Source organism: Anopheles maculipalpis, chromosome 3RL (assembly GCF_943734695.1).
Source record: "Anopheles maculipalpis chromosome 3RL, idAnoMacuDA_375_x, whole genome shotgun sequence".
Taxonomy (NCBI): domain Eukaryota; kingdom Metazoa; phylum Arthropoda; class Insecta; order Diptera; family Culicidae; genus Anopheles; species Anopheles maculipalpis.
This window is the reverse complement of record NC_064872.1, coordinates 68,499,586-68,524,425: the sequence shown is the minus strand read 5'-3', so window position 1 is coordinate 68,524,425 and position 24,840 is coordinate 68,499,586. Positions and strand designations below refer to the sequence as shown.

The 24,840-nt window shown below is 43.1% G+C and overlaps 3 protein-coding genes across 3 annotated transcripts in view; 2 read left to right on the top strand and 1 right to left on the bottom strand.

Moving 5' to 3' along the window:
* Positions 1–24,840, top strand: part of LOC126560916 (cadherin-89D-like) — a 199,950-nt gene that overhangs the window by 74,631 nt on the left and 100,479 nt on the right. The window lies entirely within an intron of this gene.
* LOC126562190 (basic helix-loop-helix neural transcription factor TAP-like) lies at positions 10,067–11,484 on the bottom strand. The gene has a single exon (XM_050218632.1). It carries the CDS (start codon positions 11,477–11,479, stop codon positions 10,067–10,069), a length of 1,413 nt encoding a protein of 470 aa, XP_050074589.1. The 5' UTR covers positions 11,480–11,484.
* The window catches only part of LOC126562579 (nuclear migration protein nudC), a 170,565-nt gene continuing 169,269 nt past the window's right edge, over positions 23,545–24,840 (top strand). Inside the window, exons 1-4 of the mRNA XM_050219128.1 lie at positions 23,545–23,662; positions 23,769–24,052; positions 24,162–24,351; positions 24,429–24,823. Coding sequence (XP_050075085.1) covers positions 23,588–23,662; positions 23,769–24,052; positions 24,162–24,351; positions 24,429–24,823 — 944 coding nt within the window. The 5' untranslated portion in view covers positions 23,545–23,587. The remainder of the gene's footprint in view (positions 23,663–23,768; positions 24,053–24,161; positions 24,352–24,428; positions 24,824–24,840) is intronic.

The window sequence follows — 24,840 nt, the reverse complement described above, 5'->3', positions numbered from 1 at the left end:
ACCTCGTAAGGGCGAAGAGCTTCCCTTTTGAAACAGAAGAGCGTGCTCTGAGTCTACAGGTTATTGAGGTGAGGTCTCGCGGTAGCTCTCGAGATCACTACCCATCACTAATTGAGGTTCAAATCACATACGGGACGTTCCCCCGCAGTAAGGCCTGGCTATCCAACTACGTGGTTGCAATGAGTCTAGTAAGTAACTTGACTTGAGGAAGAAGAAAAATGCCTAGTTTACGAAGAACTTTTGTTGGGACCTCCGATGCGGCCTCTTGGAAGAGACATCCTAAATACTAAAGTCTCTGGTGACTGCTCACTCTGTACTAGCTTTGAAATAACAATTCAAGAATTCTTTAGACCTTGACCTGAAGGTGCCTGGTGAGAAGAAAGGGCTTATTTTTTAATAGACTAAACCTAAAGATAACCTTAAGATCGAATATCAAACGATTTTTAAAAACCAAACAAAAAGAACTTCTGTTGAACTTCGAGCATTCCTTTCTCAACGATATTGTCGACAGTTGCTTAATTTCCTAAACAGTTCTTCCATCTTTTCCCACGGGACTAATTTCCCGCTTCCCAAAATATCATAACACAACCACACGCGTACATCTAAGTGTTATTAGCAAAACACAATCGATCCCGATTCTTCTCTTTTACCGGCTGCTAATGACGATAGTGAAAATAATAATAATCACTTCAATTGCGCAAAAAAAAAAACGACTACACAACTGTCTATTAAAATGCACTTTTCACACCAAACACCGGATGTGTGCTCCGGAAAAAATGGCCCAAAAAACCCCGGAAACCACTTCACTATGCCACTATCCACTAGCTTTACGTTACTCCGCGGGCCAAAACGCGTGCCTGATGTGCCATTTCTCACACTGCCACGTGCCACAAATCGGTAAACGATCCCATGTAAAGGAAATGGCGCCATCATCGTCTCCTCGAGCTCTCCTGTTTGTTTGCGCACACTCCGGTGGGCGTTCGGGTGGAAAACACCAAATTGTTGCCGTTTTGCTCCTCCTATGCGGTAGAGCGCGAGAGTGTCTTAGCTTCTTCATTTAAGTGACAACACGCGTCAACAAGTGGGTACGCCACGTGGCGTCCTTTGCAAGCAAACCGGTAAAGGGTAACAGCTTTGTTTATTCTTTCACCGGGTTTTCGCTTGCCAAAGGGAGCGCCTCACACGTGCACGATTTTGGAAAATCTCTGAATCGCTGATTAAACAATTAGCGGATAAATAAACGGTTCTCTAGGAAGAGGAGAACTCCTTCGTGCTGTCTGCAGAAGCTTAAATAGTTTCTAATCAAGTGACAAGTTGTCACGTGCCGCACGCTTAACCCGATCTGCTTTATGTGTGTGATAATTGGCTTGCGGGTTGTATCGTATAATTTGATTTTTCCACTATTTTCCCCACACACGGATGCTCATCGAAATTATGGGATTTTTTTTTGCCGTCAACATTTATTTCAGCCAGTCCAACTGTCCAACAACCCCTTGCGTGTAAGCACGCACGGAAGGATGTGATTGAGTTGTTTAAAGAGCGTGAAATTTTATGCATTTCGTTCCGGCTGCTCGACTGTAACAGGGCTCGCCCGTACGCCCGTACGGAGTGTGCCGTTGGTTTCGAACGAATCGAAATCGTAATGAATTTAAATGCTGTTTACTTACCGGAAGGTTTGCACACTGTTTGCGGGTCCGTGTGTCACATGTTACATACCGGATTCTACCCAAAAACGGCGCGCGCGTAATCCGATAGGAGCTAATTTGATGGATTTTCGATAGGAAATGTTGTCCCTTTTTTCCATCACCGTTTCATCCGTTCGATGTAGCTTACCGAAATGCCCAACGAAAGGGCAGAAAGAACACATGTGTACTGGCGGTCACATTTGGTTGCGGTTGACGGAGAAACGGACCGAACACCGAAAAGGACGTAAAAGTTTGGAAAATTGGGAAAAGCAATTTGTAGCGATTTGCTGCGCTGTTGTACAGTTGATCGTAAAGAAGAAATGCATCTGAATATTGTGGAAAAAAGTATATTTTCCTTAAGCAACACTCGATATTCCGAAACAGAAGAAAATTTACATTTTCTGTTTCTTCCCACACGGATGCAAATATGCCCGCAGGAGCACAAGAAATGAACTGCCGGCATCAGGAAGTAAAGATCCGATCGGGGAGGACCGAATTTCACGCTAAATCTGCCTGCCTTAGCATGCTCCGGAAATGGAAGCTGTTCCGTTTGCTGGCGGTCCTTCTGGTAACGGATTCGTGACGCCGATTCTGTCGCAGTTCCGCCACAACGCTGGAGGCACACTATTGGTTAAGTGGAAGATTGTCACTTACCTTTAGGCTATACGGCTTTGAAAACGGAAACTGGTCACGGTTAATTATGGGCGGCATCGCATCAGCACGTACAGCCGTGGGTGTGGAGGAAAATTCAATTTCCCTCTTCTGTGTGTTTCTTTCCAGGAGAGGAAATAAATGAAAATTGTTCCGAAGAAAACAATTGGTCACAACAACAAAAAAAAAAAAAAAGATGCTTCAATAAGAGCAGAGCAAGGAAAACCGACCGGCACACATGTACATGGGACGGTACCAGGTTCCGGCAAACAGTGCCCCGAAGCTATTAAAAGCTAATAAAATCGAGCAAAAGTTTACGTTGCCTGCCGGCTATTGTATGTCGGTCACAAATGCATTCATTACATATTTACCTACTGTCAATCATGATTTCCCGGTGCGAAAGATGATTAGCAGATGACGATGTACCGATGCTGATGCATTAGCGTATTTATCCTTTACATCCAGCAAATCATCATCCGTGCGATTGCGTTCCCGCATGAGCGTAACGTGTTTGCTGATGGGATTAGAGGTTAGTTGGCTGCTTTTTTTTTCCTATTTAACTTTGGGCGCAAGCGAATCCCCTTTTCCCCGAAACGAGAATGGCCATGGAAAGTGAAGGAAGGTGCAGATCCCTTTGCCTGTGACGTGTGTACGCATGGCTAATTTCTTGAGTTGCCTGCGAACCCGTGTAAAAGGGAAACGAATCAAGCGAATGTTTTAATCGAGGCCTCATGTCGCAAATGTGGGTTGTTTGTTTGTTGTTTTACAGAAAACAACAAACGAATGTTACACCACAAATATGTTGTACTTTAAAGTGTTTTGGTGAGCTTTTTTGATGATTGATTGACTTTTGAGTTTGCTTGTTTGAAGGTTTTACAACTTTAAACCCGGTTTTGGGGAAGAATTAGATTGAGTAGCACTTGTTTTGATGGTGATGTTATAAGGTGATCCGATTAATTTTCCATTTGTTGCTTTGATTGATCGTTAAATTATATATTTATTTTAAGCATGACGGCTTGCGCCGTACTGTCGGATCGTTAAAATAATTTACTACATTTTTTATCATATTTATCTATAAAAAAGGGGATTTTCAAAAGATTTCCGGCGGATAAATGTTCCTTCTTTTGGTTCGCCGAAATCTTGAAACTAATGACATTAGATTATAAAATATAATAAAATATTCATTGAAACTAGTTTTCCGAATAAAAATCTAGAGTGTGCTGTTAATTTATTTATTTTCTGCGCCTTATTCTGAGCACGCATGTATTGACTGTTTTTATAAGCTAGACTACCAGGGCACTAAATTATTATTAGACAGCACTAAATAATTTCAGAAGTACTAGAATGAATATAGTCTTAGAATTTTTATAGTCCCAGTACTCACATACGCCTGTGAGACATGGACCCTGTCCAAAACAGACGAAGCCCTCTTAGCCGCGTTCGAGAGATGCTCAGAAGGATCGTTCTCCCTGCAAGGACAATGGAGGAGCCGCTACAACGACGAGCTGTATGACGATTCCTCACTGTCGTGCAGCGAATTAGGTTAGCCAGGCTCCGATGGGCTTGTTATACGCTTGGCACCGGATGATCCAGCTCAGAAAGTCCTTTAAGGCCGTCCACCCGGACAGAGGAGGCCCAGATTGAGGTAATTGTGGTGTTAACCGTTAATATTAGTTCATCACTAAACAACATAGTATTCATATAGATGTCCCCGATCATATAGAAACCGATTTTGGAATTTTTTGGCCGGCCGGAGCTACCTCCTCGAATTCATGCTCTCCTGTTGCTACAAGTCGCCTCGGGTCGGATTTTTGGGCCAAAATCGGTCGGTTTTCGATGCGGCAAAATTCGACCAGGAGTAACAGGAGAGCATACTAGGCGAAGAGGTAGCAAATGGAAATTTTAAAATTGATCAGAAAATTATTTTCTTTCTGTCATGTCAAATATTTTTCCGCCCAATTCAAGAGTGTTCTTCCAATTTTATGAAATTCATCCTCAATTTTGGTTCTTTCTTGAAATATCTTTTAAAAAGTCCTCTACAACGTGTTTATCAATATTTAAGGGAGCTAAGGGTTCCGCTTTCCCCTGATTTCCCTCCCTTCCGGGAAATTCCACCAGCAGTATTCCCATGGAAAATCGGCGATTACTCGGTCAGTCTTCGTCTGATCCGGACGTACGGCATACCGTTACATGCGTCTTGAGGCCTCGCATCTTTTTGCCGAACACCTCAACTCGATCCCTCCACTCCCCGCCAAGTTATTGCGAAAAATCGGCGAAAATCGACGAAAATCATGTTTGGTCCGATCGTGGCGTCCGGTATACCGTTGGATTGTTTTTTTTTGGACGCGCTTCTTTCTGTTCAACACCCCCTCTAATCCCATCATCCTCTGCCGTGTTATTCCAAGAAAAATCCTGAAAAATCCCTCCCTCCTCAACATCCCGTAAATGCATTTGCTACATTTTGCCAAAGAATTGAACAGTTTCCGAAGCCAAGCATCCACCATTTAGACCATGCTTCTAGACCATGGAAGTGCGTCTTTGGCAAAGGTTTAACGCAAAAATCTGACGATATGTAAATTATTGTATCGACATGTTTTTTGGCTATCCTTTGTCCTCGGTGAGTGCAGCAGAAATGCAAAATAGGTTGCAAGTCCCCACCAGCACAGCCAGGATTCGCTCGCGGTAAGCAATCAGCATCATTAGATGGCAAGCGAAAACAGCTTCTTTTCTTCTCTTATTTTGCTAAAATTCTTAAGTAAACTCCTAGCATGGATTCTTCCGCGAATGCCTTTTCCTCATGAAGTACACCCCGTCTTACGATTGTATCCGTTGTCCTGAGGTCATTGAATCCGTTGAGCACGTATTATTTGAATGGCCGTGATTTGTGGACGAACGGGAATCGCTTTTGGAATCGATAGTGGCTAGCTGGGGACAGTAATACAGTATTTTTTGCTGTCCTCAGAATTGGAGTATCATGTGTGAGGTGGCTCACACTAATTGGCCGAGGTTGCGGTAGATAATGAAGCATTCGCGAATACAACCCACAGTGAGGTTTGCAATGGCTTCGAGCACAACAGAATAGGCGTCGCTGTGAACTTCGGTTAGCGTTGCAATCCTCTTTGCAACCTACAGCAATGTGTTCGGAAATCCCAACAATTGTTACACATCGAACAACAACGGCAGCGCCAAGCTTAGCACACACACAAGGCCGCTTCGGGATCGAACGCAGTCACGTCGAAATTGAATCACTAAATGAGTTAGGAAAACATGTTATTACATCACATCAAAGATCACATTAAAGTTTCAGTAAATTTTGATACTTATTTGCAGTAGAAGCAGTGGAAAGAATATTTGTTTTAGAATTTATTTCAAACTTGCACATGTTTTGGTAGCCTTCTAGAAATAGAAACACTGTCGAAAGCTGGTACCGTGTCCCTACTAGCCCTTCTTTTATAAACTCTCTTCATTGGTCTCTCTTCATAAACTTTTGTTTAGATTTAAAATCTATATTGTTGTCAGTGTGGCCCTTGCAACTCATGTCATACTCAAATTAATACAAAACACACTATTTGCCTCTATTTACATTACTCAACCAAAACACTTCAACACCCGTTTTCAACTGTTGCAAGTAAGAGAATCCTTTTTATCACTGCCACTCGATGCAATCATGCGTTTTTCCATCTGTTGCACTATTGCCCGAACCTAGCACAAGGCTATGCCCACGATCGGGCCAATCAAATGTTGAGCGACAAAGTAAATATTGCTCGGTGGTTTACCACCCTGGTTATGTTATTTCACATGTCTCAACCTCTGCTCGGTGGCCGCGGGTTTTCGATGCAACACTTCAACCTCAACCCAACAATCGGCGCAGAGAACCCTTTTTTCTGCAATCATGCCGTTGCATATTTGATGCCTCTTAACCACCGGTCGACCAGGATGATGAGACACATCTGTTCCTCGTTTTTGCTGACCCAGTTCTGGTGGGGTGAACGGGCTTTATCGGGACACATCGATACTCCCGCGCGGCTACCGTCGTAAATGTCAGTCACTGGTTTTATGGCGCCAGCGTAAAACGGGCCATTACCTTCCATTTACCTTCTCTAAACCAATCAATGCAGTTGTCATCACTTTAGTTCGTTGTTTGCTGCAACGATCGCCAGTGCATCACATTATCGAAATCGAATGGTATCTGCGGTGCACCAACGATCGACCCAAATTGGTGGGCAATGTTGAGCAATTATACTTAAAATTCTTGATATTTACGACTGGTGATTTTAGGTTTTGGGACCCTGAAACTTCGGCACAGGACCTCCTGTTCCTGTTCCAGCTCTGGAACTAGCCAGCGAGGGTAATAAAAATTATGCCAATATTTGATTTGTCCAATGTACGACTTGCAATAACGACCCTACAAGCTGTACAGGAGTGGCCTTGCACTCACAACCTTGCTGTTAGTTTTAGGCGAAGTTTTTATGGTAAAATTATACGGGGGCGATACGATTGTAATGTGCGTGTCTCATTGTGTGGCTGGCTGGCGAAGGGAGCGAAGAGGTAAAAGAGCCAACGCAAATTTAAGCTTTACACATTGTTTGTAAATGGATTTGGTCCCTTTTTTCCCCCTTTTTTGCTGATGCACAACGGTACAGTGAGGAAAAACTTTTGTTGAAAAGCGGTAGAAGGCAAGAGATGGAAATGCATTCACAGAAGTTGTATCGTTTTGAATCTAATTTTTGTGGAACACTGTGTACGAAATGCAAAAATAGGTTTTTAGCAATGTCCTTAGTGCGGTGCGACGTGGAGGTGACATGAAGCATGAATGGACACGGGACAAAGCGAATTCAGACGACAAATCCGATATTTCAGGAAGGAAGTACACTATCGCGAAGGACATCTCAAGATGAATATTATTTAAAGAATGTATTTCGTTTGATTGGATAACTGTCAATTTGAATTTCAAGTCACGTTCTGAAAAAGACACCGAACAAATTATGGTAAAAAGTACTTTTCTTCACATATTTTGCCTTTTTGTCTTCTTGCTCATGCCTTATTCATTTTCAATAAGTATTTTTAGTCGTTTATAAATTATTCATGTATTCGAAAATATATTTTGATACCGGAAAATGGATCTCACTTGATGAGCTGTTGCGCTAGGTCGTGTCGGACTGGCTGAAATGAATGTCACTGATTGATGAGCAAACGATTGGCAAGTACTTCGTGAAAATCATTAATATTTCGCTGCAGGAAGAGCTACAGTGCAATTAGAGTCCTTTTATGTACGTTACAGGGCGACGCATTAACGATCCAGTGGTCCGATATTCATGAAGGTACGGACAAGGCCAGGACAGTTTGTCTATTTTTTGCTTCAAACTGGAGGCTTTTAGTCAATCCATTCGGTGAATATTTCCGAACGTTTGACGTAGAATTATACGGAGCGCATCTACAAAAATGGGAGGTTGACTACGGCTAGAATTTAACGGTGGCCAAAGCAACGTATCATCAATCAGCCTCAGTTTAGCAGTTTGTCAGAGAGTCTCCTGGCGCTTCTGGCCCACACACACACACACACACACACACACATCGTACCGGGGATGAAGGTGAAAGGGCAGAGCGAGATTTATGAGCACTCTCTAACGAGCCCGAGGGATGCTTTGCCTTATCCACCCGGCTACAAACGGGAACAATGGCTATAAAAATAATAGTGCAGAGGAAATTCAATTCCAAGCCCTCGAGAGCTAACGGTGATGGTCGCGTCGGTTTAAGGCTCGCCGTTTGCTTCGGAACCCCCGAGGTGTTGAACGTTGGATTATTCGCATAATTCGGCCGCTTGACAGGCGCCTGCAGACGAACGAAGGGGGAAGAGGGGGAAGCGTGTATGGAGAGGGGATAAACAGGAACGCAAAAAGGACCCAAGCAAGGATACCTTTCGGGTTATGTTTCCTTTCGCCGGTTACTGCCGCTTGCATGGATGGTGCGCGAGTTCCAACGAACATGCGTGCGCCATTGATTTAAAGCTGTCCCTCTTTTACTGCCGACTGCACACACCGACCATCATCCCGGTTTGACGTTTTGTACTGTTTGTTTGCTTCGGGTAATTGTGATGAATTGGAGATTTTTGCGCCAAGGGATCGGCGCACGTTGGACAGGTTTCAGATTTAAAGGGCGACCAACAATGTAGCGCGATCGGTTCGCCAGCTTTGCAGCACCGATGCGGGGGAAAAAAAATCGTATCCTTTTGTCAATGTACCACGAGCCAACGCTTTGACTAGCGGGTGACAAGCGTTTGGCAATGAATTTTTGATTTCCTCCATTCACCGGCAATCCAAAGTCATTGTTTGGACAATGGTGAACCTCCCTCTCTTACCGGGCCCGGCGAACAGAACGGTGAGGGTAGTTAAGTAGAACAGAAAGCCGAAGCTAACTGACCGAGTCCGTTAATGCGCGAAACGAATCGCGTGACATTGCCGATTAGGAAGGTTCAAATTATTCGCTAAATTGTACCTACAAAAAACAAACTTCATAACAAAACCACCTCACTAAGGTCATCAATAATGTGTGTAGTTCATCGAAAACATATTTCTTTTTTTAAACGTTTGGTGTTTCGTACCGGTTTTCGAAGTTTTATTTTTATTATTCTTCAACTCTTTCTTCTTCTGCAGCGCTAAAATGTGTTTAAAAATGTCTTATTTAGATGTGTATATCGAGCAAAAATAAAACCCTTTCCAGAGGCCCTGATTCGCCGAAGAGCACTTTATAGCTATATCTCCTAATCAAATATAAAGTATTTGTATTGTGTATTTCGTGAAGGCATTGTTACAGGATGGATCGTCAAAGTCGCAGAAATTGATCGTAAGGAGCAAAATGTAAGCCATTTTGATCCTTGCTATCCTTTTCATTGAACTGATTTTATGAGCGAGATTTATAGAATATTCCAAAAATGTCACAGGAAAACCAGTTCGCTTTCGACATCCGTTAGTGTTTGTGTACATCAGCTAGGCGTAAACTTTCTGCACTAAACTTGACTAGTTAAATCAGACCATCGTTGCGTTTAAAATATGTTCTTCAACTTAGTAATCAAATCGTTTTACTTCTATCGATTGCTTTCTAATGAATTAGAATATTTGGCATCAAGAAGCAAGACAAGTTGTTTACCGAACAGAAAAGATATGAAAACAGTTCTTATCCTAAAGAAAAGTACAACCGTGTTGGAAGGAATTAGGAATGAAAGATTTAAAATTAAAAGAAAATACGATCACTAAAAGATTTAAAGGGAAAAAAGAACGTACAAATATTATTCACTTTCAAGTAGAACAACACATATAAAAACAAAATAGAAAAATACTGTCAAACATAGAAAATGTAGCAAAAAATTAAACAAACAAGCAGAAAATCTAAAATTAAAAACATATTCTTTGCAACACGGTTGTGTGTGTAATAGAGTAAACGATAGAAACAGTTAAACATGCATTATCTGATAACTACTTGGATAAAATCGCCATTGCTTTGCGAATCCGTGACCTTGTATCCTGGTTAGTTTGCACTTCTTAGCATATACACTTGTTCATCCAACAAAGCAATCGGTAAGTTTATCACCATGAACAACGTGATTTGGAGAGTCTATCCTACAGTTATTGTACTTCTAGAATTGCTTTTCAAAAACGTTCTTTAGTATCACTTTTCTATAGCCTTAATTCCACTAACTTCACCAAACACTGGGCAGTGAGACACGAACGAATTTATGCGACGGCAGCACCACCAAAATCATCGAATATTCCCGAATCAAGCCCGGTGAATCCGGTGTCTCCGTTGCCTTCACGCCACGGTGGAGTTTGGTTGTAGAAGCTGCTGTTATAGTGCATCGTCTGCGTAGTACTTCCTTGCGGTGAGTGACGCTGCTGTTGGCTGACGGATACATCCGGACCGTTTGAGGTCACTCCATTCTGTGCCATCTGAGGGTAGTAACCATCGCGGGTGTAACTCGGCTGGTGTGGAGTGTGAACGTTTGGTGGAACTGATGCTATCGAGGACGCTTGTCGAACACTATTAGGAAGAGGTTGCGATGGTAGATGCTGAAGTCTTGGTTGGGGCATCGGTGATGCACTTTGCTGCTGCTGCTGATGATGATGATGATGATGATGAGGATAATCTGCAGGATATGTGGACTGATTCACTGGTGGCGACCGTGTATTATAGGCCGCATCAAAGGCACCGCGAAATAGGTTATAGTTTTGTTTGGAAAATGGTCCCGTTTCACCTTCCCTCACTGTTTGAGGGAACTGTCCACCGTTTGTCTGGTTGTTGGTCCCATTAACAACTGCTCCGTACTGTTGTATGCTGTTGTAGAAATCGCCTGCCGTGAATGCTCCTCCCATACCCCAGTGATGGCCAGCCGGTGGTGGGTTGATGAACATCGCGTCGAACAGCTCCTTGTTGATACGCTCTCCGCTTAACGTGAGACTCTGAAGCTTTTCCAGATCGAGCTGTATCGAGCCATCCAGCTCGAGCAGCTGCACCAACGAGAAGATGTAGTTGTACGCAAAGCGCAACGTCTCGATCTTGGTCAGCTTGGTATCCTCTGGAAAGGTTGGCAACGTAAGCCGTAATCGCTCGAGTGCCTCATTAAGCGTATGCATCCGATTCCGTTCACGATCGTTCGCCTTCAAACGCCTCACTCGCTTGATGCGCATCACCTGCGTCGGACTACGATTGCGCGTGATACGGCTCTTCCCCATCGCGTACTTGCGCTTGGGTTTTTGATCCACTCCAACCCCATCGCCCGTTGGCTTCACTGGGGTCGAAGTTTGCACACCAAGACTTGGGCAGAAATTACCGGCGGCTTCTCGCTTACCCTCTGCTACTTTATCCTTGAGCGATTGTCGGCCACGTTTCTTCGCTGGAGGCGAGTGGTCGTTTCCAGCCAGCAGCATGTCCATCTGGCCAGGCACGATCACCGTTGGCACAGGGATTCCTTGTGGCGCGAGTGCAACATGCTCGAAACTGAGCTTCCGTGGACCCTGTTGCTGCAGACAGCCCGCAAAGGTAAGATCTCCGGCACACGATTCATAGCTCTTCTCGAACCCACTGTCTTCTGACGTGTAGTCATCGAAGTCTTCAAACGAACGATCATCGAAACCACAGTACGAGGACATTCTTCACGGGGCGCTGGAAGCCTTGCCGCAGAAAATCACTCGATAAGAGACAACCGTGGATAACACTTTGGCGGATCTGTGGGACACAGATCTGTCACATTTAGGCACTAGAATTATTATTGTTGTTTATCTATTTAGTACACTCTGTCGTACACACACACACACTCTTCTTGGCGTAGTAACGCGTCACATATTAGTAGTAACGCAGCTGGGAAAAGCATTGACCGATGTGTGGCAAATGAAAAGAAAAACACGCTCCCGCTCTACCGTACTCTACCGGTACCGAACACCAAATACGCGCCCGACCGACAGGGTTGAAAAGTTTTATAACGAACTACCCTCCGGCGTGCAGGATTTCGGTCTCGCTCACACGCTTCCTGTAAAGATCGTCCTCGTCTTTCGTCCTTTTTTTTCCTTGCTTCCGAACCATTCCGCCAGCAAAAAAAGGTCCTTGTGTCTCGGTCGAAGAGCGTCCTATCAGTGGCGTTTGTTTTTCCCTTCGCCCGTTCGAGTTTTCTTCATGTGAAAAACAAGACCAGAATGCTGTACGCTGGTCCTGCTCTATCGTACTTGCTGTATGGAGGAAGCGGTGGCACGTTAGGAGCAACGGTGCGAGTGTTTTTCCCCTTTTGGTTTGGTTCCATCCGAGTGTGTGAGGGGATGGAAAATCGGTTCGGGGACTGCCAGGAACCCTCGTTCACTTGTTTCAGAAGTATTCAATTGTTCACCGGTGACATGGGCGCTGGTACAGGTCAGTATTACCGGCAGAGCTGTGGTAGTATGGTTGTATAGAGGGTGGATTTCTGGTGGCGTCCTTGAGAGGAAGGAGTTATAAATACAGTTGTGTGCTAAATAAGAGACCTTCAAACACAAGATTGAAAAGATCAAAGCAAAACGATCGTATAAAATAGTAGAAACTTTCAAAATAAATAACAAACTATAAACCAGAAAACTCGATTTATCGACTGTGCTATAAAAATTCAAACTAAATAGCATAATATGTCGCTCGCAACAAGCTCGACCAGCACTGTCCATCAACCGGTGTCTGGGGTGTTTTTACATGAAGGGAAAACGGACCAACCCCTCCATCCGCTAGGCCACTATCAAACTAGGCATCAATCCAATTTCCACCAATTGGGCGGTGAGGAAAATGTTGTTTTGATGTGCCGTCGTGTTCCCTGCTCGCTGTTCGTGTTTTCCCCCCGTTTTGCGGATGCTAATCACGAACCTGCTATGCGATTCTGTATGCGTTTGCATAGAGGGACTACTTTGAACTTCCGAGTGCTTGGTACCGTCTCAAGAAGCTGTGCTACGGGCGAAGGAGATGCGTTTTATGGCAAAATCTAACGCTCCCTTCACCAGCTACCGCTGGGTGGCGCATACATATAATGATGGGTTAGATCGAACCACTACCGCCAGCCATTGCTAATGCTATTGCTAATCTGTAAGGATTTATCTGTAGGAAGGAAATTTTAGTGCCAATGTTTCCCGGTGCTTACGCTGCAGGATATTCAATGATGTCGAGTCCTGTTGCGGTCGAGTATGGTGGTAGTTATCGAATTTTAATGGCTGCTTTCCCATTGACCGGGCATAGGCGACAAATGATTTGTAAAGCCTTGGGTAGCAATTGTTTTGTTGAGGTTTCTAGGGTTGAGAAAAGTGCACACACTTAGATAAAGAATGATATCAAAGGAAAGAAATTAGGAGAATATGTATTTGTTTAATTTAACTCAAATTTTGGAAGTTTCTCATATCTAACACAAACTTTTTCTGAGTTTTAAAGATCAATTGCTACTCATTTTCATCTACAAAAGAATGATTTCCGAAAAAAGATATTTGCTCAAAATATGCGTTTGATCACTGGTTAGGATGTTGTTCACAGTATTATATTGACTGTTTAGCAATATTCGCCAACACAAAGATATACAGAGACTACAAATGAAATAAAACCAAGGACTCGACCAAGCCACGTTCTTCTCTTTGGATGAATCACGAAATCGGTTATCAGTCGCTTTTTTCGATTCTGATAGAAAAATGACCATAAGACACATAAGATTATAAAGAAAGACCAATTCAAACAAAAAATTCTTTATAGTTTTTAGCATCTCTTCTGTACATTTTTCAACTTTAGGATTGGTTAGGTGTGCATATAAAAAAGTTAGATTTTTTTGTGTTGAAAAATTATCAAACTTATTACAGTTTTTTTACTATTACACAGTCTTTAATGAACTTTTGGACTAAGCTAAAGCTGCAATAGATAGTTCAATTGCTGATGATCATTTAACCTACATTTGCTAAAGGTATACTTAGTGCAATTATCGAAATCAGCTTTGTGATAAGCGGACTTAAAAATGGTCTTATATTATTGGCCATGACCAGGAAAGTCTTAGCTTTCCTCATCAGTTTCTGCAACATTATGTGCTTGTTGAGATGATAATACGGCGACTTGGCGTCATATTCAATAATAAATAAGGTCATTGGGCTCATTGAAAAGACAAAGTTCTGTCCTCTATTAGACGACTTATTTATCAATCCAGAAACATAAGGAAAAGTCTCGTCCCGAAGGAAAAGTCTCGTCGCCGTGCTGTTACTTCTTATGGTAGCCGGGCATCTTATGTAGGTCTACAGTTACCGCTGGCTAGTGAAAAACTACTAAGCTACTGTCTGTACCGATAGCACGCTTCTCCATAGGAGTACTAACAACCGCTTCAGTATAAAACCGGTGTTACCGGTAATTGGACGGCTCTTGTGGCTGTCATCTGATCGAGCAGCTGAACCGGTCTCAATACGCATTTCGCCTCTTTTTATTCTTATTCGCCTTTATTGTAGGTTGATCTTATCTTCTCGCCAATGACGATTCACCATCAATTCAATGACGACCTACCTTAAATTGCAGTTCTTGATCTGTTTTGGTCATAGCTACATAACATCAACTGTTAATGCTGTAAGCTCTTAACTCCAGATATGATATGATTCAACATAGTTGGACAGATCAGTGGGACCCAAGTCTATTCCACGGAAAATCTTTAAATACCAACCTTATTCCTAAAGAATTCCTTACACTTCCTTTAATCTAGAAACATTGCGCGACTGAACATCGCGACTCATCAATCACAGCTATGATCTTTTAGAAAGGATTGTTCCAACTCGTCCTTACAAATATGCGTAAAATTTACAACCATATCTCCTGTTTGTCATTAAAAAAAATGGCAACCGCTTCCATAAACTACCGACCCTGCCGACAGGTCATGAATCAAACACCCAAAAAACAACAAAAAAGGATTCTGCGACCCTTGAAAAAAGTCATCCGAAGGCGGTACCGGATCAATGAAAATGGGTTGATCTTCTCCAGACCCTTGCACCCGACCATTTGTACTCCCCGGGTCAATGTGATTTTATGCCACATCATATCGATTTTTTGCAACCCTTTGTTCATTTTCTTCAATTGCACCGGCTTGCATTCTGGTGCGAAAAGACAATCGAGAGCACGTTCGATCGGGGCTACGTATTCGTTCTAGATCGTATTGATCGTATGACAAACAAAGCGTAGACCAACAGACCGTACTGGTCGCGGGTTGAGATGAAAGTTGAAACTCTTTCGGGATATCTTTTTATCGGGAAAGCATCCTTTTTGCGAATACGGTGGCAAATTGTCAGCCCGAAAACCCTTTTTTCATACATCGATTTTGGGCGGATGGGCACACTTTTAGCATGTGTGACGGTGTACGCTGCAAGATTGATTCGTTTCGGAATGTTTTTGGCGTGGATGGCTTTTATTTTTTAGTCCGGGCGTGTTTCGTGCCGGTTCCGAACCGATTTAAATCGGGCGTCGCAAAAATGGAATCCTTTTTTTAGCTCTCTTTCTCTCTCTCCTTAACTCGTTATTTACAATACGCAAAGTGCAAAATAGTGCGTCCGGAGGAAGTGCGTGGCGAAATTTTATTTGATTTTATTGATGGTGGCGGATGATGTTGCTCACGGTGTTTGCTCTCGGTTGGCGAGTACGTTCCAAGTAATTGAAGGTGATAAATCGATGAACCGCACAAGATCGGCAGATGCTTCGTGCGAAAGGGGTTTTGCAGCTTGCAATTGTCACGCTTGCAAAAAGTATTATACAGATGGAGGTTTCCTGTGCCTCTTTCCGCTTCGTACATTCCCTTTGAGCAAAGAAGTAAATCGCGATGCGATTGAAAGCGGTGCCAAGTTTTTACGAGGAAGGATTACTTGACGAGCACGCTCTTTCTCTGAAGGATTAAGCGACCCTGCTTCGAGTAGGACAATTCTTTTAAGCCTTTCGATGTGCCCCTTCGGACCTGGTGACTTCCTTTCGTTCGAGTGGTAGAAAGGATGCTAAAGAAACACGACTCTATTTCATTGGAAGGATTGTAGTGGATTAAGGATGGACAACTGACGCGCAGCTCAGATCGAGCGCATGATGACAGATCAGACAACAAGGTTTCCTGGTACTTTTGGAACCAAACAGTGAGGCTTGTTTTTTTACCCCATCGCTTCATACATCCAAGAAAACAAACATACAATTACAGAGAGATTCCTGTGCTCGCGTTAACTAAGTGAGGACACGTGCGAAGTCGACAAGGCTCCCTATTACCCTCGTACTACACTCAATGCTCACAACGAGGCAAATCACTCGCACGTGTCCTATCCAACACACCGCAAGGAAAAAACACGATGAAAGGTAACCGTGGTTAAACAATAACTGCAAGCTCACATACACACTCAACAATTTGGTCAATGGTTTGGTCCCCGTACCCTTGACAGAGCCCACAAGGAAAACGAGAATCGAAAACGGAAATGGAAAGTTGCTGTATCACCGTAACGACTACCGGTAAAGGACAGTCGTTTTTCCACGAGGATGATCCATGCTTTTGAAGAAACGGAAGAAGTGTACATTGAGTGGTTTAGAGCCTGGGACAAACTCATTACTTTTGTTATTATGATAATTTTAGGCTTTGCTTCCTTCCGGTAGCTCATTTGCATAAATAATGCAGTGAGGGCCTTGGTGCAGTTCCGCATCATAGTTGTGCCGGAATGGAAAGCTGTAAGAGCTTTTTTGTTGGGATAAGAAAAAATGCACCCCGAAATGCGATTACAAATTTCCCTCTAACACGGGCTACATAAACAGATTTTGAAGTTTATTTATTCTATTAATATTTTTTAACATTTTAAAAGATTGATTTTCCAGACAATTTTTGTATATTCTGCATGAAAAATCCTTCTTTAAAGCAAGTTTTAATTTTGTTAATTTTATAGACGCTTTAGGTCTTTGCGGGGTGGCTCGATGGTAATGCGGTAGCGATGCCGGTCTTCATACGGCATAACCGGGGTTCAAATCCGATCCGAAACGTTCTTCCCTTAGTGAGGATTGACTATCCAACTACGTGGTAAGAGCAAGTCTAGTAAGCCGTCTAGTAAGCGTGACCAAGCAGGGTCATTAAGCCAAGAAGAAGGTCTCTAAGGTCTCTCATTCGCCTCTTAATTCTTTAAGGTAACACTGTACTTCCTCATTATGTTGTAGTCAGTAGTTATGGGTTCTCTGGAGTGCACCTACGGTTCCAGCTCGTGTAATTCCAGTTCCGATTCCCTAGAAATGGAATCGACGGTTTTTCCGGAACAGTGCGGAATGGTCCGCATCGTCAGAACCGTCAGAACCGTTGGAGCTCGAAATGGAAATGGTTTTTTTTATTACAATATCTGCCTGGTGGCTCAACATACGTTCTTAAATTCTATATTTATATTGCGAACAAACATGAACTATGGTGATTTAGGATGGGGATAGGGATTAAAAAGTGGATCGTAGTATGGAACGGAAAACAAGAGGAGTAAGATCAAATAGGTGAGACAAGGAGTTGAAAGAGGACAGTCCACGGAGCAGAGAATTATTGCGACCAATTGAGGTACGACGTCTGGGGACGATGAAGTGAGGACGGAGACGAAGGATACGGTTGGAAACATAAAAAGGGAAATAGCACAGTAGTGATGGAGCATCAATAAGATCAAACAACAGGGAATCAATAAGATGCATTAATTAATGCACTGATAAAGATCACCCATGTGGAGCTTCTCAGCGATTCCGAACGGTTCTGACGGTTCCGGTTTGCACCTTCTTCTTCTTCTTCTTGGCTTAACGTCCTTTAAGGTCATGCCGGCAATCGGAATGGCTTTCTAGACTGCCGATACCACGTAGTTGGTTAATCAATCCTCACTCGAGGGGACGGTCCTGATGGGATTTGAACCTCGGTCCTGCCGTTTGAAGACCAGCGCCGCTGTCGGCTACACCACCGGGCCACCACAACACCTTTGCAACTTACGCGGTTTGCACCTACGTGCCGGGATTGGTTCCTATTTTTTATGGAATCGTCAGGAAGCAATGTTCTGTTTATGCCAATTTTTCCCATCTCTACTTGTCAGTTTCTTACGTCAGCAAATAAAAATAAAATTACTGCACAATTTGTGTAACAGTATGTGTAACCGTTACAGCAAAGTCAACAGAACGTGTTGAAGGTGTAAAATGGACACACCTGTGCCAGTTTGTGGGCAATATACAAAACTGACCCTTTTAGCCCCGTTACCGGGTAGGCAAACAGAGCATAGATCATAAAATAGGAACATATGCTGCCACGTGACGTGACACGCTGTCGGCAGGGCTAGCAAACACAAATCGTAGACAAACAGAGCAAATGATCGCGTGCCACTTGCCTTCATCCCACGTCTAGGGAAAAGCAGTTTATTTCGGTCCGCAAAGTGGGAAATTGTTTATTCGCATTAGGGATCTTTCAGTGTTGACACGTGGACAGTGTATAAAACGCGATCTAAATTAGAAATGAAGCGAACCTGGTAAAATAAAAACAGAGAACAGTTTTATTGATCGTAAAAAAAGATTCATTTGATCGCAACAATTCAAAACCCACTTGAACCCACTTTTTCCTAGTGGTTGGCCACCGAGCCTTTTGTCCGTTGTTTAAAGCGCTTTCGTTCTGCACTATCCTCTCTTTTTTTTTCTCTCTCTCTCCCCGTTCTGACGATGGGTTGACGGGTTGATGGCAAACCTAGCCGAGAAGAACCATACCAAATCGGGTGTAGCAAATGTGCAACCTTTCGGACGTGCTCCGTAATGTGTTTTGGGGGCTTGTTGATGAAAATTAATTTGCATAATATTTATTCCCGAACGCGGAGATCCCTTTCCGGACAGCTCCGGCAGTAGTGTTCTCTCCCGCAAACGGACACATCATCCTTTCGCTAACGTTACCGATAACCGTAGCTGCTCGAGCACGAGGACCGTTCCCGAGAGGATGCACCGCAAAACTCGGTCCTGCTGGCCCATAAATTATGCGTTTGTTTTGTCAGACGCAAATAAACATGAAAAATTTAATTTATGCAAACGATTCGGGTTTCATAGATGATGATTCGAGTCTGTTTTCCCCCCTCTGAAAGTGTGTGTCCGTGTATCTCAGTGCAAGGACCTTTTGGTTAGCATTTTTATTTTGATGCAGATTATTTCAACTAAAGCTTGATGCTTCATCAGGCGAACAAAATAAGAAGCAATTGCAGTAAAGCTTCCGTTGTAAGCATAAAACAAATAGATTTCCTTGTCAAAATGTTCTTCCCCGGGAGCGCCATGTCGATGCAATTTTGGCTCACTCTTGCAGAACTATTTTTCCCTTAGCCGTGATGATGTCCGCGGATTGATGTGCAACGAGGGAAAGATTTGAATAACAATCGGTTCTGTAATGAACCTTCTTTTTTTTTTTTTTTGACTTGAGGTGAGGTTATTTTTCATTACCACCAGAACCATGCCGTTCTCGTTTGTACACACCAGCTACAGCTCGCCTGACGTTGGTTTTGGCGGTAAAGCTGGAGGGCAGAAATTTAATTAAATAAACTCAACCACACCGTACCGTCGTGATACTATTTGGTAGCTGGTACCAATGGTACGAAAACACTCCGATTAGGGGTGGTTGTATATACAGTGACACACCGAAAGGGACGTGCGAAGGCGTTGATGCATAACAATTATTGCATTTGGTTTTATGATTGTGAAATTAAATGATAAGCTTGTATTTGTCTATTCCTTCCGTCCGTCAAAGCCGTCCGATGAGGAAAAGGAAAGGGACATTTTATGCAACACCGAGGGTTGAGATGCGCGCTCGCACGAAAGACTTCAACGCGCAAGAAGGAAACCCTCCCCAAGGGATGACCGTGATGGAAGGCAAGATTTCGCATATAATTGAATTGATATGATCACTGCTAATATTGTTAATGTGTGTTGAGCGGATAGATATGATCGGAGCGGTTTGATACGATGCAACATGCTGTATTAAAATTTGCTGCCTAATGATAATGTTTCCTTTCTACTCACGTGGCAGGTGAATTTTAACGAGAATCGAAAGCAAGCAATAAAAAAGCATTAATCCTTGTGTTGTTACTTTATAAATACTTTAAAATAACACAATTTAACACAACACCAGCTAGATTATGTCTCATCAAAACTCGACCAATCCACGCTAAAACAAACTCGTTCCGGGTTGTCAAGCTTGAAGAGAAAAGGGAGGACACAATCCTTTACAACATAAAAAAATCCCAAAAAAGGGGTTTCGGGCCGTGTTGTTGTTGATAATCCGTTCCACTACCTTGGTGCACTACCGTATCAGATCAAAGCTGGTGATTTTTATTGTTGATTTCACTCCTTGGCACTGTAAAAATGTGAATAAAATTCTAATTACAAGCCTTAATCCTGTCCTGTTCGGTTAAAAACACACAGACAGAGAGAGAGAGAGAGAGAGACGAGGGTAATGAATACATTCACGAGCTAATCCTTCCACTTCCTGTGCAACACGCGTGCAGGCAGAAGGTAAGTTGGAGGGTTCTAAACTTGTGCGACATGGAAAAGTATCAAAATAAATGTTACACTTTGGTCGTCCTATTGTTGGCAGAGCGACGCATCCGCAAACACGAGCCGCGCGAATGCACGCGCGTATGGAGGAGTGAACGATCGTCAACCCCTTTTTTTGTTGTTGTACGTTGGGTATGTGTACCCTTTTTTTCCTCCGGAAGAAGATCCAGATTTCCGGGTGAATGGTGCATGTTTTTGCATGGTGCGGCAAGGGGAAAGATTGTTGTTCAGGATTGGGTTTAACGAAGAGTTGAGTTGGTTTTTAGTTGCAAGAGTATGCCGTTCATCTAATGGACTACTAGGCCTATTGATACCACGAAGATGGATAGTCAGTCCTGACTACGGGAAAACCGTGAGAAAGCCATGCAACGACCAGCCTTATTCAGGAATAAAATATTCGAGCCCACCATTTTTGCTATTTAAGACAATATCTCAAATCCTATTATCTTGAAAGTTTTTAGCTACACTCGTGATCCTAGTACTCTAAAACTACTGTGTTTTAGAGAAGTAGATGTTTGTACGTTTAGTAGAAAGGAATGTGCACAGTGTCCATCCGAAATTCTGAGTTATTGGATTTTAGAATGGACGGGCGGACGAAGACTTCATCAATAGGTTAAGACGGCAAAGCGGTTATACTATCTGATAATTAAGAAAGTGCTTAAGTATGTCCTAAATATTCTAACGAAATTTATTCGATATACTATCCCGTATTAACGGACGGCAACGTCCTGATCTGTCAAGGAAGCCAGTAGACTTGATCTATCAGTAACTTAAATTGGATTTGGTCTTTTAGTGTTCGTTCTCTTCTTAGTTGTTAGTTCTGCATGGCAGCCATGCTTACGAGACATATTAATATCAAGTATTTGAGTAGACCTTTCGTTCATAATGCGATTTGACTGTCCAACTACGAGGTATCAGTAAGCCTCCTATGCCATTAGCTAGTCGGCATGCCTTGTCAGACCGTTAAGTCAACAGAAGGAAAAAGAATATCTAGAATGGGACTTGATCACCGCTACCATCAGACCACTACAATATTATTTTCTAGCACAACTTTTGCAACAACCCAATCCTTGCTGGCTTACACACGTTACACTGCATCTACACGTGTTCCGAAAGCATCCTAAAAATTCTGAGCCACGGGTACCAACAACTCACGGCCGACTTTCTCTTCGCCTGCAACATGTAGCCTAGCTGTGTTGCTTCAACCGACCACCTCCTAACCTCAAAACGTTACAAAATGTTTAAAGTCCTTACCCCTTCTCGGTTTGGAACGCTCGCCCAACCCTCTGCCGTTTGTCCTGCTCTGGCAGTCCCGTCCTATCAGCTACTGCTACTCTATCAAAAGTTAAACAAATGCAACTCGATCGCACCCTCCCGGATCCCGTTTTGCAGCCCCTTTTTTCCACCGGACGGAGACTTTAGCTTTAACTGTTCGCTACTCCGTGTCAGTTAACTAGGTACCAAGAGGGAAAAAAGTTTTTAAAATAAAAACTACCCGTTTCGCTGGTGCGGAAGGAAAACTGCAGGACATTTTTAAATGGTGACGATGCGCTCGCGAATATGCCATCCCGTTCAGGCGCTTGAACAAACAAATGGGGCAACATACACAAAGAAAGAGAGGGTTGAGGTAAAAATGATGTCATAAAATAAAAAAAAAACTCGTTAACCCGCTTCACGAGCATAAAATCGTTCAAGTAGGACAAAAGGTTTGATAGCGAAACAAAACAAAAAAAAGGGGAATAGAAACTGGTGCAGAACTTCTCTGTAGTTTAATGTAAAAAAAATGATGTCAGTTTTTCCAAGGCCCACGAAACACCGCGAGGATGCAAAAAAACATAAATGCAGTACCGCTGAACCGAGGAGGGCTTTCGATCGACCTCCCCCCGGGCACAATCTGTACGAGGGTATCAATCAAAGGATAAGCAATGGTCGAAATTCGGCGGGAGGTTGGAAAGACGATGGTAAACGGGTACGAAAAACTCATAAATTTCCACACAATCATAATCATTCGTTGTTGTGTTTTTCTTCTCTAACAGGCACGCATAGGATCAGTAACGGGTTAACGGATTTCGGATAATGGTGCTCTGGTGCTATGTTCTGTGATTAGTGCGTGTACAGAGGTGTTCGGAGTTAAGTCAGTCCACGATCGGAAACCATAATGTTGTTCTTGTGGATGCTGGCATTATTAAGCGGTAATGAGACTCTTTTGTTTAACGGATGGACAGTTTGTTGATGGGATCAAATAGCTAACTATGTGACCATAAGGATCATGTGTGTAGTATGAATCTATCACTGTTCAAATAACCTCCATATGTAGAGAGCCCGTTTCGCAATTCATTCCTTGTATCCACATATTCACCGGTTTCAATTAAAGCAAACAAATTGGTAGCATTACGGTGTACGGCTTAAGCAAACATAAAAAAGCAGTAAATAAACATGGGGAACACTCTATCGGGGGCCTGCCCTCGATTGATGAGTGGACTTGTATTGATCCGTGTACAAGAAAATCGATCCGTCATCGTTCATGTCACAAAATTAATCTCCCTTACTTTACCGTGCAATGTGGGGTGTTAACTGGAGTTTGATGTTACTTCTGATATCCTCGAAGCAAAATAGCCCAAAACCGGTTAATGTAGGAGGTATAGGTAACCCAAGCAATAGTAAAGACGAGAAAACATAAACATTGTCCATAAAACATGTACGTGATTAGATAAGCAGCATATCGAACATGACTTATTAATCATGTACAACCAATTAATGAATTATCTGTAGTATCCAATTGAGGGGTGCTTTAATCCATATGAACTAACGAACATTGACAAAAAAATACTGCAATACATTCACAATAAATAAAGATATTCCTTTTCATTTGTATTTTTTACTAGCTATTCGATTTCTCATTGCATACATTAATCTCTTCATGCGTACATAACCGACAATTTAAATTGTGTCATCCATGCTACCGTGCACGCTCTTCATCAATTGCACACACCGCGCTTTTTTTCCACTGGTCAAATTTCGTTCACATTTCTCGAATATTCGAGAGCTGTCAAGAGCGCAGACGGTACCAGCAAGAACAAGTAGAAAACTTATTTATTTACTTTTTTGCGTTCCATCAAACAGCCCGTGCAGTGCGTGAGTAGTGTCGATTCATTTTTCCCCTCTAGTGATATAGTTCAAAAGTTTCGGTCGTGAAAATGGCGGAAAACGAAGGAAAATTCGATTCCGTACTGTTTGCGATGGCAGAACAACATCCCGGTGGTGTACCAGAGGTAATAATTTGGAAGAAAAACCAACCACACATTCACCCGGTTCTAACCTAACCTAACAAATATTTCCCCTCGAATGGGCTGTGTGTTTTCAATTACTCACCCGCAGATGTTAGCGACATTTGCTGGATTTTTGAACCGAAAGACTGATTTCTTTGATGGCGGCGATGAAGGAGAATGGGAAAAGCTGGTGCTGAAAATATTCCGCCGGGAAGCGGCCAAAGCACAGGAAGTGGCACGTAAAAAGCGCGAGGAACGTGAAGCACAGGAACGCCGGCGTCAGGAAGTGCTGCGCAAGAAAAAGGAGGAGGAAGAACAAAGCAAATCAGCGACGATTACCGAGCTGACGGATGAGGAGGCAGAAAAGTTGCAGAAGGAGCTCGATGCGAAAAAGTATGTGTCATGGGATTGGTTGGGAAATACGGTATCCATGGTGATGGCCGGGTGTATGGAACGGTGAACTTAAGAATGGTACATTTTTTTTGGTTTTACCTTTTTCTAGATTAACGGAAAGTGAACCACCAGCGAAAAAGGCGACACCGACAGAGGAGAGCGCAGAAAATAAAGAAAAAAAGGCGGACAGTGATACGGAGGATGTGGAACCGGGTGATGAAGGTAAGCTAAAACCGAACCGAGGCAATGGGTGCGATCTGGAAAAATACAACTGGACACAGACGCTGCAGGAAGTTGAGGTAAGTGGAACTACTATGAAAATCTGTCCTCCCGGTAAATGGCACAATATGTTTTTCATACACTCTTCTCCATATAGTTGCGCGTTCCGTTCGATGTAAAATTTACCTTAAAAGCGAAAGATGTCGTTGTAAACATGCAGCGAAAATCGCTCAAAGTAGGCCTTAAAGGTCATCCGCCCGTCATCGATGGGGAGCTATGTTCTGAGATCAAAATCGAAGACTCCCTGTGGCATCTGGAAAAGAACACGGTCGTGCTAACGTTCGAAAAGATTAACCAAATGAATTGGTGGGATCGGCTGGTGTTAACCGATCCGCAAATTAACACGCGCAAAATCAATCCCGAAAGCTCCAAACTGTCCGACCTGGACGGATCGACGCGCAGTATGGTGGAAAAGATGATGTACGACCAGCGGCAGAAGGAGATGGGCCTGCCGACGAGTGACGAGCAGAAGAAGCAGGATATGTTGAAAAAGTAATTGCTAACGCCCT

Excerpts from the sequence above, each read along its gene's own strand:
- LOC126562190 (XM_050218632.1), bottom strand. The coding sequence starts at position 11,479 with ATGTCCTCGTACTGTGGTTTCGATGATCGTTCGTTTGAAGACTTCGAT.